This window comes from Argiope bruennichi, chromosome 3 (genome assembly GCF_947563725.1).
Source record: "Argiope bruennichi chromosome 3, qqArgBrue1.1, whole genome shotgun sequence".
NCBI lineage: Eukaryota > Metazoa > Arthropoda > Arachnida > Araneae > Araneidae > Argiope > Argiope bruennichi.
The window spans coordinates 99917489-99933432 of record NC_079153.1 but is presented as its reverse complement, the minus strand read 5'-3'; the positions used below and the strand labels follow the sequence as shown (position 1 = coordinate 99933432).

Below are 15944 nucleotides of genomic sequence, written 5' to 3'. Positions count from 1 at the left end.
TTACACAAGAAATCTGCCTTTGAATAGAAATATATCCCATTTATGAATGAAGTGTGTATTTATATCATTTCATGTAGCATTAAATTTATGAGCATTAAGAAGTGCAGTTTCGATTTTGAAAAATGCCAAATGATAATCTTGCATTTGCTCATGACACATCGACATTGATTATTTACAGTACCGGAAAGAGAAACTATCGTTAATTAAGGAAACATGCCGTTAGGAGATATAATTCTTTAACCGTTCTTTGCGAATGATTCTATCGATGTTGAATAATATAGACTAAATAGAATGAAGCTCGATATATGAATCACTCGTATTGCGGTAAATTTTATCTAATATTAACATTAGTATAATACAATTATATTGAATAGAAATTATATTAAATGTGGAATTGAAAGTATTTTTATTATTATACTAAATTCCTTGGGTGTATTGAATTCGTAAAAGACGTCCTGATTCTTACGAAACTAGATAACATTTTTTTTTAATACTAGGCCATTATATTCAACTGTCCTCTCATTATTTCTGTATCAGCCCTTTTTACCCTTTTGCTTTCCATCAAATGATAATCTTGCATTGCATTTTCGTTCTGATGGATTAATTTTTATTAAAAGTTTATTCATTTTTGAAATAGCATGGAGATACTGATATTAATACAGTTTTTTTTAAATTTAGAATATTGAAGCTTTTAATGCCTTAATTTAAGTTTCATGAATGGAAATCTGAGAAATTGTGGCACGAACTTTTGCATCAATAGGTTGTTTTTCAATGGCATCATATAAGAATCTTAAACGCCACAATTTATTTTGTTCTGCAAATTTTGGTATCGATTATATTTTATAACTAAATAAAAAATATTTTTCCTTACCTAATGCAACAGGAGAAGAGATAACAGCAGATGAAGTGATACCAACGAAAAACCGTAGAATCGTGAAATATAAAAAGTCTGGAGCAATAGCTGTCAAAACTCCAAAAAGGCACTGGATGGCCAGGAACGTAAAGAAACTCACCCTCCTACCATACCTGCAAAAATGTGTTCATAAATCTTATAAACGAAATAAAGTGCATCATGTTTCAAATTATTTAATATGCTTTATGCTTATTTTAAGTTTTTCATTAAATGTGTTAAAACTTCGCAGTGTAATTTCATGCCAAGCCCAATTTTTCAATAGTTCGATTTTATTGTACTTTATTATAAGTTAAAAAAATGACACTAATAATATATGGCAGTTTTTTACTACAATTTTCGATGAAATACCTTTGTATTTGACTGAAATATAGCTTTCGAAAAAGTAAATTTTGAAGAAAAAGTGCCCAGTTGCGTTAATGGCATTTTCTATGGCATATTATGCTTTTGATTCTGGAATTCAAAAAACTCTGAGTAAACTATAAATTCCTATTTCAGTACACTAAAATTTTTCATTAATTCCATCTTCTTTAAAATATTTTTATATGCAAAAATATGATAAAATTTATTCTTTAATATTCAGTTTCATATAGCAATTATTTGGATATTTTTATTCATGAAAACATTTTTAATAATTGCTTTACTCGTAGCGAATTTGATAAATTTAAAATATTTATTTAAAATTCATTAATAATAACTTTAAATGTAAATAAAATATTTCTCTAAAATAAGTAATTCTAAATTTAGTGAATGGAAGCGGAATGTATTTACAGACTTAAGTGTTATGAATTTATCTTTGTTTATTAATATCATGAATTTTTTAGTATAAAAGTAATATACTATCATAAATTTCATAGTATTAAATCTACGGTTTTTAGCATAAAAATGGCAGATTTAATTTAAAGTGAAAAAAAAACTAAATGACAAAGTTTGCATTAAAACACTTATTTACTATTTATATTTAAGCTGAAATCTTACAAAATGTCTTAGATTTTTTTTAAATTTTAATTTTGCACATTATGCGTAATTAAGAGCAATTACATATATGTATATCACATTCCATAGAAGATTATTTGAAATGTATATTCATACTAATCCATTATGTATATGAAAAGATTACATTCCATTAAGGATTTGAAACATGTAATATAAGCAAATTGATAATGTTTCATTTAATTTACATTTCTTTCACAAATATTTCATTATATTACTGAAAGATATTTCTTTGAAAAACAGCAAAGTCGACATTCATATAGAATTCATTATCAGAAATTAAATTTAAATTCTTATTCGTTTGTCTGTGTCTATATAAACTTAATATTTTATTTTGCACACATTTTTTAAGCCAAAGAGTTTTCTATTTTGTGTATATACTGCTAAAAGCTTCCGTTATTTGAAAACTATTTCGATTAGTAAATGAAATCGGTTTGATAATGTCACTTAAAATAAACATCAATCATGGAAAATTAAATCAGGATTTCTCAATAATAAAAGAGAAAAAAAATATCCAAAAATGTTAAGCCGATTATAATACAAATTTCAAAAAAAAAAAAAAAAAAACAACTTCATTTTTATGTGTTTTATATAATTATTATAATTTTCCCTCAGCAATTTCCTTGGGACAACACAATCTACTTTACAAAAATGAAGACAGGTTTACTTTAAGGCAACAGAATTGGAAATCCTAATTTGCATTTCTTATTTAGTGCTGATTGTACAAGAGTAAAAGCGTGGGGGAATGGGTAAAAAACTATTCAATAATATTCGGAAGTACATTTTCAGATGCAATTCTATGCTGCTTGTTTTTAATTTGTATTGTCATGAATTTATAACTTAACTTTTGACTGTCTATCTTCATTTGTGCCTTTTCAATTTTGAAATAATTTATTTTTTGTCAGCATATTCTGAATTGACATAAAAAACAATTTTGCTGTCATTCTGATTAAAATCTTAAACTTCTTTCTTATTTGTGAATCTGAAACATCTTTTATAGGCATTTAATTTCAGATAAACACATTCCAATATCATTGTTTAACGATATAAATTTTAATTTGACAGAAGAAGATAATTCAAATTGATTTGATGCTGCTAAATTCAAAACTGAGTAACTAAAATGATAATTAGTTCAAGTATGTATTCCTACAAACGGCGATAGTGGAGAATTTTAATTAAAAAATGTTAGGAAGTGAAGACTTTATTTATTCTAAGAAAATTTTACAATCTGAAATACACATGAAATCATGTTTAATGAAAAGTTTTAGAAAGGGAATCATACTAAAACATAAACAATTTAGAATTTGATGTTGTGATTTCCTGTGTTAAGTTTCAAAAACTTGAAGGAGACATTTTCGTTAGGAGGATTCTCAAAGAAAAAGAATTCCATGAATGTTTCTCTGATTGACCAGAAGATATTTGGAAATAAACTTAAAATATTTATTAGGCTATTTTGATGAAACATCAAAAATTCAATTACAATGGAAGATGTAGCGAAATGCTCTTATGCTACCAACAGTGTAATGTATTATATTTCTATTAACTCATTTCCTCCATATTCAACTTTAAATATTTTTTTAGAAAAATGTGAAGTATGATTTTTACTAGGAATATATAAAAGCATTTTAACTAAGTATAGGAAGATTATATAAGAATTATTATATTCATTTACATAAATGGATATAAGGACGCTTATATAAAACTTTTAAATAAATGCAGAAATGATTTTTAAAACTTCATCTTATAATTGTGAATCATTCTTATTCGTTTCTTATTATAATTGTTAGTCTTAATAATTTAGCAATATAAAAATATTATATTCCTTAAATCCATATAATTTCATAAAATTTCAATAAATTTTTGTCGAATAAGATAACTAGGTGTTATGTATAATAATAAAAATATCATATATATTAACTTACCTGTTCATGACTAGAATATATAGCCATTGCCCTATGAAAGTTCCAACGAAAAATATGCTTAGTATCAATGACGGTATCCATGCCATATCACATACTAGATTCCACTAAAGAAAAAAAAAACATTTTTAGTAAAATCCAATTAATGAAAAAAATATGTTGCATTCAGAACAGGATTAACCAGACAATACAGGTTTATTTGGTTATGTTAAAGTCAAAAAATAATAGAACTTTTAAATAAATTAATATTTGGTTCAGAATAGCAATCATTTCCCACAAAATATGTATTTCTATTGGTTCAGAAGAGGTGGAATTTCTTCTTACAAAATCCTTTTCATTGTGGGGTATATTAAGCGAGAGAATAAATTCGATAAGTCGTTTATATTTGTTGTCTTTTTTATTGTAAAATAAATCTAATATGTCTTCCTATTTGTTCAATGAAATTTCTTCTTACAAAATATTTTTCACTGTGTAGTATATTAATGAGAGAAATTCGATAAATCATTCTTATTTTGTTTTCTTTTTTTTATTGTAAAATAAATTTAATAAAAATGAAAATCATTAATCTGCAATTTTCTAAGGATTTCCAGTAATTATTGGTTGTGTATATACAATATTTTGAATTCCTTGAATTAAAATTAATGAGAATCTGTAAGCCATTCACTTTAAGATCGTCTTTGAGTATTTTGAAAACACAGTTGCACTTTTAAGAAAAAGAATATTGACATATTTAAAATGGTACCTTCTTTTGTTTTTCATAAATATTCAATAAAGAGAATGCATGATGTTTGTCTATAAGTTTTTCTGCACTCCATTACATTATTGAAATATTTTTAAGAGTTCGAAATGCTCAGATATTTTGAAAATCATGCATAAATAAACAAATATTAATTCTGAAAATATTAAAAAAATGCCTTTTAAAAAACTAAAAATAAATCATTAGAAATATAATTTCTATCAATGAAATAGTTATAGAAATAACTTTTGTTTCAGTAATCTACAAGTTTATAGTGAATGAATTTAAGTTCTCAATTAATCTATGAATATTCTATGATTTATTCGTTTCATTCGTAAATAAACTTAAATATTTATTGCAAAAAAATAGTAAATATTTATTACAAAAGAATGAAAATCTACAAAATAATGCAATTAAATTAAATATACAATGTTTTCAAAAGTGTCCTTTTAATGGAAAAAAGGTATAATTATAGGTTTAATATATTATGTCAAATTCTAATCTCAATTTCAAATAGGATTACTCTAGAGATAATTTTGAAATGTGATTAAATGAAGAAAAAAAAGTCATACGAATTACATTTCACTACCTGTCGCTTTACGCTTTTAGAACTTCACAGAAATCTCATTGCAGAATGGTCAAGACATAACTAGTTCTATATGATAGTCAAATAATAAAGTTTATAAAGAAATATTTGTTGGTTTCATTAGCAATATACGTTGAGTGAATTAAAATACATTTTGAGTTTTCATTACTGTTGGAATTAAATCATTTTCATTCGATTCTCAAATAACTATTGAAAATCGAAGCCACTTTATATAATTGCTGCTTATAAAATGTTCATTTTATGTCAAGATAGAAATTATTGCTAGAGATTTTATAATTCGAAGTCACAAAAAATGTTTAATGTTTAGATTCTTGGATATGATGTGGGAACATATTAAAAAGAAAATATTCTTATACTATATGTTATGCATTCATTTTCTATTATTTAATTTTAATTCTGAACAGCTAATTTTAAAGGGTAAAGTTTATATTCAGGAAGAAATAAAATATAATGTTATTCATAAAAATGGCTTAAAATATTTTTCTACAAATAAAATAAAATATATATTTTTCTTTTTTAAAATAACTTACATTCAAAGACGTTTGTAAATATAATTTAAAAGAAATATTATTCAAAAGCAGGAATAATTCTCTAGAGATATATTTTATTTCAAATTCATAAAATTCCTCCCACTGCGATTATTTTATTTGGAAATTCATATTTATTTTATCATTTTATGTTTCATCATGAAGAATATAATAATTTGCAAACACTTTTTTCACCAAGGTTTTTCTTTATCTTGCTTCACTTCAATCATTTTCACAAATGATATTATAATTTTCTTTCAATGACTTTTCCAAGGTGCGATTTAAACACTTTTTGAAATAGCTTTCTTAAATAAATAAAAGAAAGGTACTAAACAAGAGCAGAAATGAAATCTCATTTCACATTTCTTTTCAAATTTTAAGAAATTGCGATTGCTTCTAAAAATCATATTATTCGTAATAGAATTTTGAATTTATCGCAATTCATTTTCTTTATTCATCCAATCTATCATAGAATTATGAACAGTTGAAAGCAAATATTAATTTCAAAAGGATTTTATAAATTATAAAAAATCTAATGTCACCGTATAATGAAGTGTCTTTAATTAAAATAACAATAAAAAATTTAATAATATGTATGTAAAAAAATATTTACCTAAATTATATTAATTCATTGTCTTTAAAGAAGAAAAACTAAATAACGGAATACATATTTTCTCAAATGGGAAAACAAATTAGACTAACAGCCATTTATTACAGTTTTTAAGAATTGTAATGAAACCTTTATTAAGACTTTAAATTATATATATTTTTGTGTATTCAAATAAGTATTTTGATTTTAAAAATTCTATGAAAAAATCCTTTTCTCATAAGTTTATTTACTCCTTGTCGCAGAAAATGCAAATTTATTTAGATTACTTTTAACTCATCCGCCTTCTTTCTCAGCAACAAGATATATTATAAAGAAACAAATAAAAAAAATATTTCTGTGGATACTGTTTAAGCTCTTAAATACATTGCCATTTCTTCGAGAAAAGAAGATAAAGCGTCAGAACGGTATTGAATTTTTGGACGTAAACTCAAATTTTTCTTCCGTTTAAAGACCAGATAAAACTTGTGCGTTTTGCCTTCATTTACATAGAGAGAGCTGAATATATATATATATATATATATATATATATTTCTTTCTTTTTTTGTCTCGCGTACCGTCTAAACCTGTTTGTTTACCAAGTAAAGAAAATTCTCAGTGCCATTTTGTGAAATAAAAGAGAGAACTGCTTTAAAGATAAGCGAACATTCGACGTTATTGGATTAAGTGAAGTTAAACCTTCAAGAGAAACGAAGGAAAGATGTATTTATAAAATGTGTTTCTTCTCAATATGTACGCAGTGTATTGACTTTCCTAATTTAACGTGATTAGATGAAAATTTGTTGAGATTACACAGTATAAATGAGAATTTAAATGCTGTAGATTTTATTTTATTAATTCTATATTTGCTTCTAAGAAAATAATACATGCTCATCAGAGTTTGGTGACAAATTTTGAACGAAATTTTGTTTTAAAAAATGCAAGTATTTTTCATCAAAAAGTTTTAAATAATAAAGCTAAAGAAATGGAACTACCAATCAAAATCTAAACGCTCTTAGTTGGTGAATTAATTTCCATTTTGTTTGTTATAAAGATATGTTGAGACCTCTTATGCCAACAATATACAATTAGCAATTTTCAGTGCAAGTAACTTCAAATTTTTTAATGATACACATATTACTTTTTAAAAAGTTATTCAATGCATTTTTACCCTTAAACTGAAATGGCAAATGCTGAATTTTTGTTAATTTGCAAAATATTAAATTGGATATAGAGAAAATTAACCTATTTTATGCACAAATAAATTTCTTTATTATATATATATAGAGAGAGAGGGAGAGAGAGAGACGCAGTGGAAACAGTATTTATTGAAATTAAATGTTCATATGAATTTCAATAAATGAATTCTTTTCATTTAATTTATTTATCATAAACTGATCGATCATTGTGTCAATAAAATGTCCCTTTTTAGATACCTAAATAAATTAACATTTTTCAATATGATGATTAATTTGTCTTTTTATTCAATTCTAATATCTAAGATTCATAAAATTATCAATCCTCTTTCTGAGCATTAATAGTTCGCAGATTTCATCAGCATTTAAAACAAATTACAGTTTTCATATATATCATATTATTCACTAGAAGTCATTTACTAATTATATTATCATTTATAATTCCCCTCTATATTTCTTTCAAACATAGCTTTTCAGGAACTCTACTATTACGTCGTTTTACAGAATAACTTAAGTGCTTATAAATAGAAAGTTTAATTAGTATAAGAAATTCTTTGTAATTATCATGACGATTTCTAAGAGAAATGATTACTAATTGATGGAATTTTACTAAAATAATGATATCTTGTACAAAAAAATGTTTTAAAGAAAATTAGCTTATAGATATTATATACATAATAATTCCTGTATAGATAATTCTTCATATTACTTTTTGTTATGAATATTCTTTTTTTCAGAACTAAATAAAATCTTGCGGAGAGTTTGAGAAGGTATAAATGGATATGATTTCTTTTTAGATCTCTGGCAGAGCAGAAACAGTTTGGATTTAAAAAAAAACAACTTTTTTACATAAAATTCAAACATAAAGGAAATACAATGCATCCTTTCCAATTATTGGCTGAACGCATTGCTACGTAGATGGAGTTATCTTACACGCATTATCCTATTTAACATTTCTAATGTTAAAATTCCTTTCATCTACTAGTTTAAGTTTACATGGTGACAGTAGTATCGAGTATAAAAATTTCAAAGCATCATGAATCTGAATCGTAAGTAAATCGACAAAATGCAAACCCGCTACGAAGATACAAGTCACGAATTTTAACAATCTACAAATGGTCTTTGCCAACAATATAAAGCATTAAGCTTTGACCTTGTGTATTACAAAAATATCATAATAAACTAATTAATTATGGAATTTTAATTTCAATTTTTTTAGCTTAAATATTTATTAGATTCTGATTTTTTAAATAAGAATTCGGCACAAAGATTCTTAACTATCCTATTTATGTATGAATGAATGTGTGGAAGGATAGATTATATTCACATTCACATCATTTTCAATCAAAATATAGCAAATAAAAATAGCATTTTGATTCTGCTCAGTGAGAATTTAATACATGACAGTTATTGCATAGAACACATATACAGGCAGAAAAGACGTCATATCACTTAGTCTCCGACCCTCCCGAAAGCTCACTGATAAAGAAAACTGAATGACCGGACTACCGCAACAGCAACACTGGTGGGAACTGTGGTTGAGTCATAAGGGACATCAGCGGCTACGGTACAACTCTTCCCGAAGGAAGTACGTCTCGTCATCGATGGAAGTAGCCAGATACACCACCTTTTTGTGTAACATTCAGGTTGGAGAGATCCAACCACCATACCGGAGGCATCTAATTCTCTTTTCGAGGCCCCCCTGGGGGGGTTTAGGCAAAAAAGAAAAAAAAAATTCATTTTTTAGTGTCCATCCTGTCTACCCTTTGAGGTTGCTCGTAAGTCCCTTGAATTCGTTACTCTCATGTTTGCAACTTATTGGCATGAAAAGAATGATAACCACTCTCTGTGCCCAAACAACCGTGTCAAGCAATCTGGATCCTCTTAGTAATATAATCGTCAAGCAACTTCATCAAAGCGTTTGAAAAAAGTTTTAAATGGAGTAAAGAATTCTTTTTCATGCTGTTAATGTTAATATGGTCTTGTCGAAAAAATTATGAAAACTAAAATATTTTTCAATAACCCGTAATTTGCAATAAAATACTCTAGAAATAATCTACATTAAAACAGTTCCAATCTTTTGTAACTTAAATTGTCTAACTCATGGATTTCATTGGTGAAGGTCATTTTAACTGTCATTTGAAAACAGATCTTACGATGTTGACCCAAACTAACCAAACATATTTTAACTAATATCATATTTCTTTCGGTTATTTTGACATGGGGAAGCATGAAAATGCATTAAAAACTTTGTAATAACTTTTCTTTCTGTAACAAAGTTCTTAAGAGTTTGTTATCTATGAAAAGGGATTAAATCTAATGAGTCAAGATGCGGCGTTTTAATTTTTGTTTTATCATTTCAAACGTACAATTTGAAAATCTACCGCTAACGAATAAAATGTTTTGGATGTATGGAAACCAAATTACGATCCTAGGAAATGTTTTATAACAAAATGACACGGATATTTCAATTAATATATTCCTTTGTTCAATGATAATTAAGATTCTGTAGAATATGAAGTCATTTTATCTGGACCATTATCTTATCACTCGGAAGAATTTATATTCTTTTGAGATTAGTCAAAAATGTGATTTCATTTTTAATAGTGCATAAGCATGCTTATTGTTTTAATGATGTATTTTTGTGACTAATACTTTTTGAAATAATCTTATTGAATAAGGATAACCTAACGAATAATCCAGTGATTACCAGATTTCAGCGCTTTACATCAATTTCTTTGGAATTTAATTAATTATGAAATCTGTGATGAAAATCTAAGAATGCAACAAGTTTGGCAAAGCATATTATCAGAAAATGCACATGTGTCACTTCAATAATTATGCAGAATATTCAAGAAGAATTTATTTGTGTTTGTGTGTTTCAGACAAAGGATGCAACTTACTGAAAATTGTTGTTTTGCAATCATCAATTATCTCAATTACGGAAATATTATAATATTTTGAAAATGCGGAAATGTTTACATTTATTAAAAAAAAATGGTATTTTGTGTCACATCAGCATGTTTAAGTTTGAAATGAATAAAGTCCAACATATTCATTATTGGTTGCCAAAAATTAATTTTTAGCTTCACGCCATGGACTCATGAAATTTATCATAGGTAATGTTGTTGATTAAATCATAAAATGTTCCTTTAAAGGGAGGGATGGCGATAACATTATACACATTTTTTTTCGCTCCCTTCGATTTAGAAGCATATATCTGACAATTTGTTCTACAAAGAAAGCATATAAGGAAAAATTTCCTATTGAATGATTTCTTAAAAAAAAAGAAAAATATGAAAATCGACGCATTTAATTTTCATCTAAGAAGGTTTACCATTAAAGTATCTCGAGAAAGCAGCTGGAGTATTAAGCATCAAGATATATCAGACGAGCCTATTTTAATAATTTTGGAAATATTAACAAAGTGGTATTCATTATGACCTTGTTATACTTCTGCGACTTGAGAGCATTTTGTATTTTCTTCTCTCTCAGAAATTGGACTCGTCTCGTTAAAGATGAAAACCACTGTTAATACATCAGTGTCGTGGTGTAATCTACCATTTGTTAGATTCGAATCAATTTTGTTTTTACATATTTTACATCTGTGAGATTGTTTTAGAAACGAATATTAAGAAAAAAAATGTTATATAATATATTTTGAAAGATTATATATTCGCTCATTAATAATTAGTTGGAGCAACTTCTTCTCGACTTCTTTGTATATTGCATTAACGTTGCATATTTTGTTAGTTTTTGCCGCACTGTGAATGAAACCGATTATACATTATGTGGACTTCTACTCATTTAAAAATTGAATTTACAATTTGTCACATATGTTCAATTTTTAAGTCATGATCTAATGTTAAATTTTATCGAATTTAACATTAGATCATTTCACTGAATAAATATTCAGTGGATTTTCCAGATTCATGCATATTCAAATTCTGATGTCGATTAGCATATCAAGCATATGATGAATTTTTTTCCAAAATTTAAAGATATTGACATTATTTTTTTACATAAGTGGTATGAGGAATTTCTATAATATCTTAGGGTTCATTTAATCATCAATCCCACGTTCATTCATAGAGACAAACAGATGACATTTTCTTAGACATATTTTACCCAATATATAAAGCAAATCCATAAATTTTATGTAAGTATTCTCTTGACAAAATTTATAAAACAATACAATTCTATGTTTTACCCGTAGGCATAAGAACATATATAAACCATTTCAAAACGTCATATTTCATTTATTATTAGAAACAGATCAACAATTTGTGAAAGTGGCTTCAAATCAATTTTAATCTATTAATTTAATTTGAAAATTAAATTAAAAACTGGATTTAATTCATATTATATATATATGAATAATTCCATAGAGAATTATTTCATATTCCCAGAAATTTAAAACGTAACGAATCATAGAAATGCCTGGGTAGAAGTTTTTCATAAATATGATTTTTTATCAATTTACTTTATGAAAAGGTTAAAAAAAATTAAAATAGGCTCGTTCATTCTAATTGTTTCAAAATAATATTCTAAAACAGTTCAATTGATGTAACTATTGTTATGGATAAAAGAATGCGGCTAATGAAATGCATGCCGAACATTATGGAAACTAACAATTCTGCATTCAATACGGTATTATTTCGTAGTTGCCATGAGAACAATACATCCCATTATATTTTTGTAGAAAAACTCAATTAAATTAGATAAGATAATAGCGTTAGAAATTTTTTCTTCTAATTGAACCTCTTTTCTAGAGAAACTTTATTAGAAATATTCTTTTAAATTATTTCTACTACGAAGAATTTATTCGGAGAAAGGCAGAAAGGTTTTACAACAAAGAAAATTCCGTCATTTATTATACTGAAAAAGAAAATGAAAGAGGAAAAATATCATTTTGAAATTTCATTTAGGCTCATAAGAATTTTAAATATATTATCAGACCTATAGAGAAAAAAGAAGATGGGAAGGTATCAAAAGAGTATTGCTTTGTGAATTTTATTCCGAAAGTATGCTTTGTTTATTTTGTGTAAGGAATGAAAATTTTTCATCTAGTCTTCATTTGCATTGAGGTTTTTATCCCGAACATTTTAAAGCTGTTTGTCTTCATAAAGCGCGAGATGTCCCCGAACTGTTTATAAAACATGAAAGAGAAACGTCTGAAAGCTCGAAATAATAATAATAAAAAAATGATTTGAAAGCATTTGACTTGATTGGATTAAATGCATTCAAGCCTCGAAGGGGAATGCAAATACATAATATTTGTCTTTAAATAGAACATGGCGGCTTTTGAATTTTAATCTTCACAACAAAATTATTAAATGAGGCAAATAAGATTATGAAGATTATAATGGGTTTAGCATAAGCTTAGAACTCATTTTGTTTTATACCATAATTTAAAATTGGCAAGGTTAATTTACTTAATTCACTCTAAGATGTGTTTGGGTATAATATCTTCTTACCGTAATTGGTTGACTTCAGCTATTGAAACCAGTTTATCCATTTAATTCTTCCTTATTTCAATGGGCTAGAAGTTACACTAAATGAATATTATACGTCCATTAGCTTAGCTAAACAATATGTGTTAGATAATTGAAATGGATCAACATTACCTATCAATGAAGTAGTGAAGATAGATAATCATCACAAAAGCGATATAACTGTGTGTTCTGTGAACTGTTTTAATAGTGTGCATGAAGTCAAAGCAATTTTGGAGTATTTAATAGGCAATTAACAAGTATTAGCATTGTAACTGCAAAATGAAATCTATTGCTTGCAATAGTTTCCATAAAATATTAACACTTGCTATCTGCAAGAGTTTGTGTCTGGAATTTCAATGATATAAATGTATCATGAATATCTTTATCGAAGCTATACATTTTAAACTACTTTCGGGCTTTAGCTTTCAAATTTAAGCAAATATATAATGATACAATACACGTAAGTTAATAAGCTCAGAAACAGTATGTCATTGAAGGATATTCATTTTATAGTCTGACTAATACTTCATTTCAACATAAATTGCTTAAGGCGATGAAAGACCTTCGAAATATAATTTTTTGAAATTTTCAACATATCAAATTGAAATTTGAACACATAGGAAGAGTATAAAAGAAAGTATATAAAATTCCATTGTAATATGTTTGCTTGGTTCGGAGTTGAAGATATAATATTTGATAAATATATATAACATTTGTGATAAATTCTCCAAGTGAATTAAAATTATTCAAAGTCGGTCTATCTTTTTTTGTTACCCTAACAATTTTCAAGTAAAAGTTGGCATTAAATTTTGTGTTTGAGAAGAGAATTTCAAATTAAATATATATAATGATTCAAAACTAATTTTTCTTTTATGGAGAATATGCTCAATATTTGATATGAAAAGAAATATATATTAATATATATAGATTTCCAAAACAACTTCAATATGCATTCCATAATCTTTGCCCCACATCTGTTTACATACTTGAATATATTTTCAGAGAGATTAAAAAAAAACAGTTAAACAGACTAAAGCATTTTTAATTTTCAAAAATATTATTTTTTTCTTATTTTGAGACTATGGCCTTTTAGACGAATAAAAGTCTAGAAGTTTGAAATTAGTCAATAAAATGCTTCATTTATGTATTTAATCTTTATTACGCTTTCAAAGCATATACTTTTCATACATATACTTTTTTTTCCATGTAATCTGATGATTGCAAAATTTATATATCGTAAAGATTTTGTAACTTATCTCATTCATTTAGATTTAAGCAATAAAAATAATGATATATGATTGCAAAAAATATTTTAAAAATGAATATCCATTCATGTATTTTAAATTAATATACCCTTACATTAATAAAACATTTTTAAATAATGAAACATCAAATTTTTCAGCTGTAAATAAGTGACATGGCACTTTGTTTTATTCTTATTGTTTTCTTCCTTCATATTTCTTATTGTTTAGTTTCAAAATATCAAACTTCTAGGAAAATTAATTTTTTCAAAATAATTTGAATACGTTTTCTAATATAAAATTGGCTAGGTGCTTTTCTTTAAGAAATTGTTGTTTTTAGGATTTCAGAATCAGATTTTAGAGAAATTACAAAATTATGAGTACGAAACATGCTATCGCCAAATGAAGGCTGTGAAGTCTAGTGCATAACAATGATGTATTAATTTGCTCACTGTAGAAACTTTAAAGTCAGAAGAAACATGATCAGAAACAAAGGTTAATATAATGTATAAAATGAGAGGGGGATTTCATACCCTATTATAAATTTTTAAAGCTGATTGCGTTTAAAACTGTCTTTGCATTTCAGGAAACAAACTTTTAAATAACCATTTGATGAGAACGATGAAATAATTTTAAAAAGGAATCAGGAAATGTTTAATCAGTTCTTAAAAATTACGTTATTCTATTTTTCTGTTCATATGCTGGAAATCATTTTTATTTAAAAAAAATGATAATATGATCGATTTTTTTGAAAATAAGCAAAAATATATAATCATTGGTCTATATCATTAAATATCTTTATTAAATAACTGTCTGGATGAAAAATGGGATTATTTTCGACTTTCGAATTGTTTTCAGAAATAATCTTTGTTTTTCTGGGAAAAATGTTGTTTGCATTTGATCAGTGTGCCAATCTTCTGAATTCAATCCAATCAGTCAGGGTAATTTTGAAGCCAAGCCAAAGGATTCTTCTCCACATCATTCAGTCTAAATCGAAGAAAGAGGTCGATTCCCAAACTGTAACTGTAATTCTGAGACCGTTTCGCCTTTCCTTTGCTCATTGTTCCCAGATTGCATTATTAAAACTATTGACAAATTCTCTCTGACAGCGATAGTGGTACAGCTCATTTTTTCGATACAAAATGAAAGTGGCATGCCCTGAAGGCAGCATATGAGAAGAGAAATAGTTTCTGTTAAATTTATTTATGGCTAACTGCCTTTTAATTCTTTAGCTTATTGCATTTTTATAATCAGGATAGTAATTTTATTTCACTTTTGCACTGATAAATCATTGATTATTTTTAGTATACTCCAGAAGACGCCATATTAAACAAACAAAAAGAAAGGAATGATGGACAGATAATTCGAGAATCTATAACACTTAAACCGAAAGTTGATATATAAGAATGAGGAATAAAAATTTTAATTTGCGAGAAAGACTCGAATTTCGATAATACAGAAAGAAAACTGTTTGATATACATTTTTTTAATAGCATTGCTCATATATAACTTCTAACTTTTTAAAAGAAATAAGCACTAGATGGATAAAAAGGAAACTTTTTCGAACATGAACATTTCACTGTGACTTTGTGTCATTATTTTTCTATATACTTTTTCAAATAAATATGGAAGAACTTTGTCAAATATGCCCAAGGTGCTGAAATTAGGTGAAGTTATTCAAGTAATGAGATTTAACGTGGATTTGATTTTAATACATATTCTTACCTAACGCAA

General features: G+C 26.2%; 1 protein-coding gene across 1 annotated transcript in view; it reads right to left on the bottom strand.

The window, feature by feature from the left end:
* Positions 1-15944, bottom strand: part of LOC129963636 (beta-alanine transporter-like) — a 236464-nt gene that overhangs the window by 61082 nt on the left and 159438 nt on the right. The window contains exons 2-3 of the mRNA XM_056078123.1: positions 3826-3929; positions 872-1026 (exon numbers count right to left, since the gene is read on the bottom strand). Coding sequence (XP_055934098.1) covers positions 872-1026; positions 3826-3929 — 259 coding nt within the window. The remainder of the gene's footprint in view (positions 1-871; positions 1027-3825; positions 3930-15944) is intronic.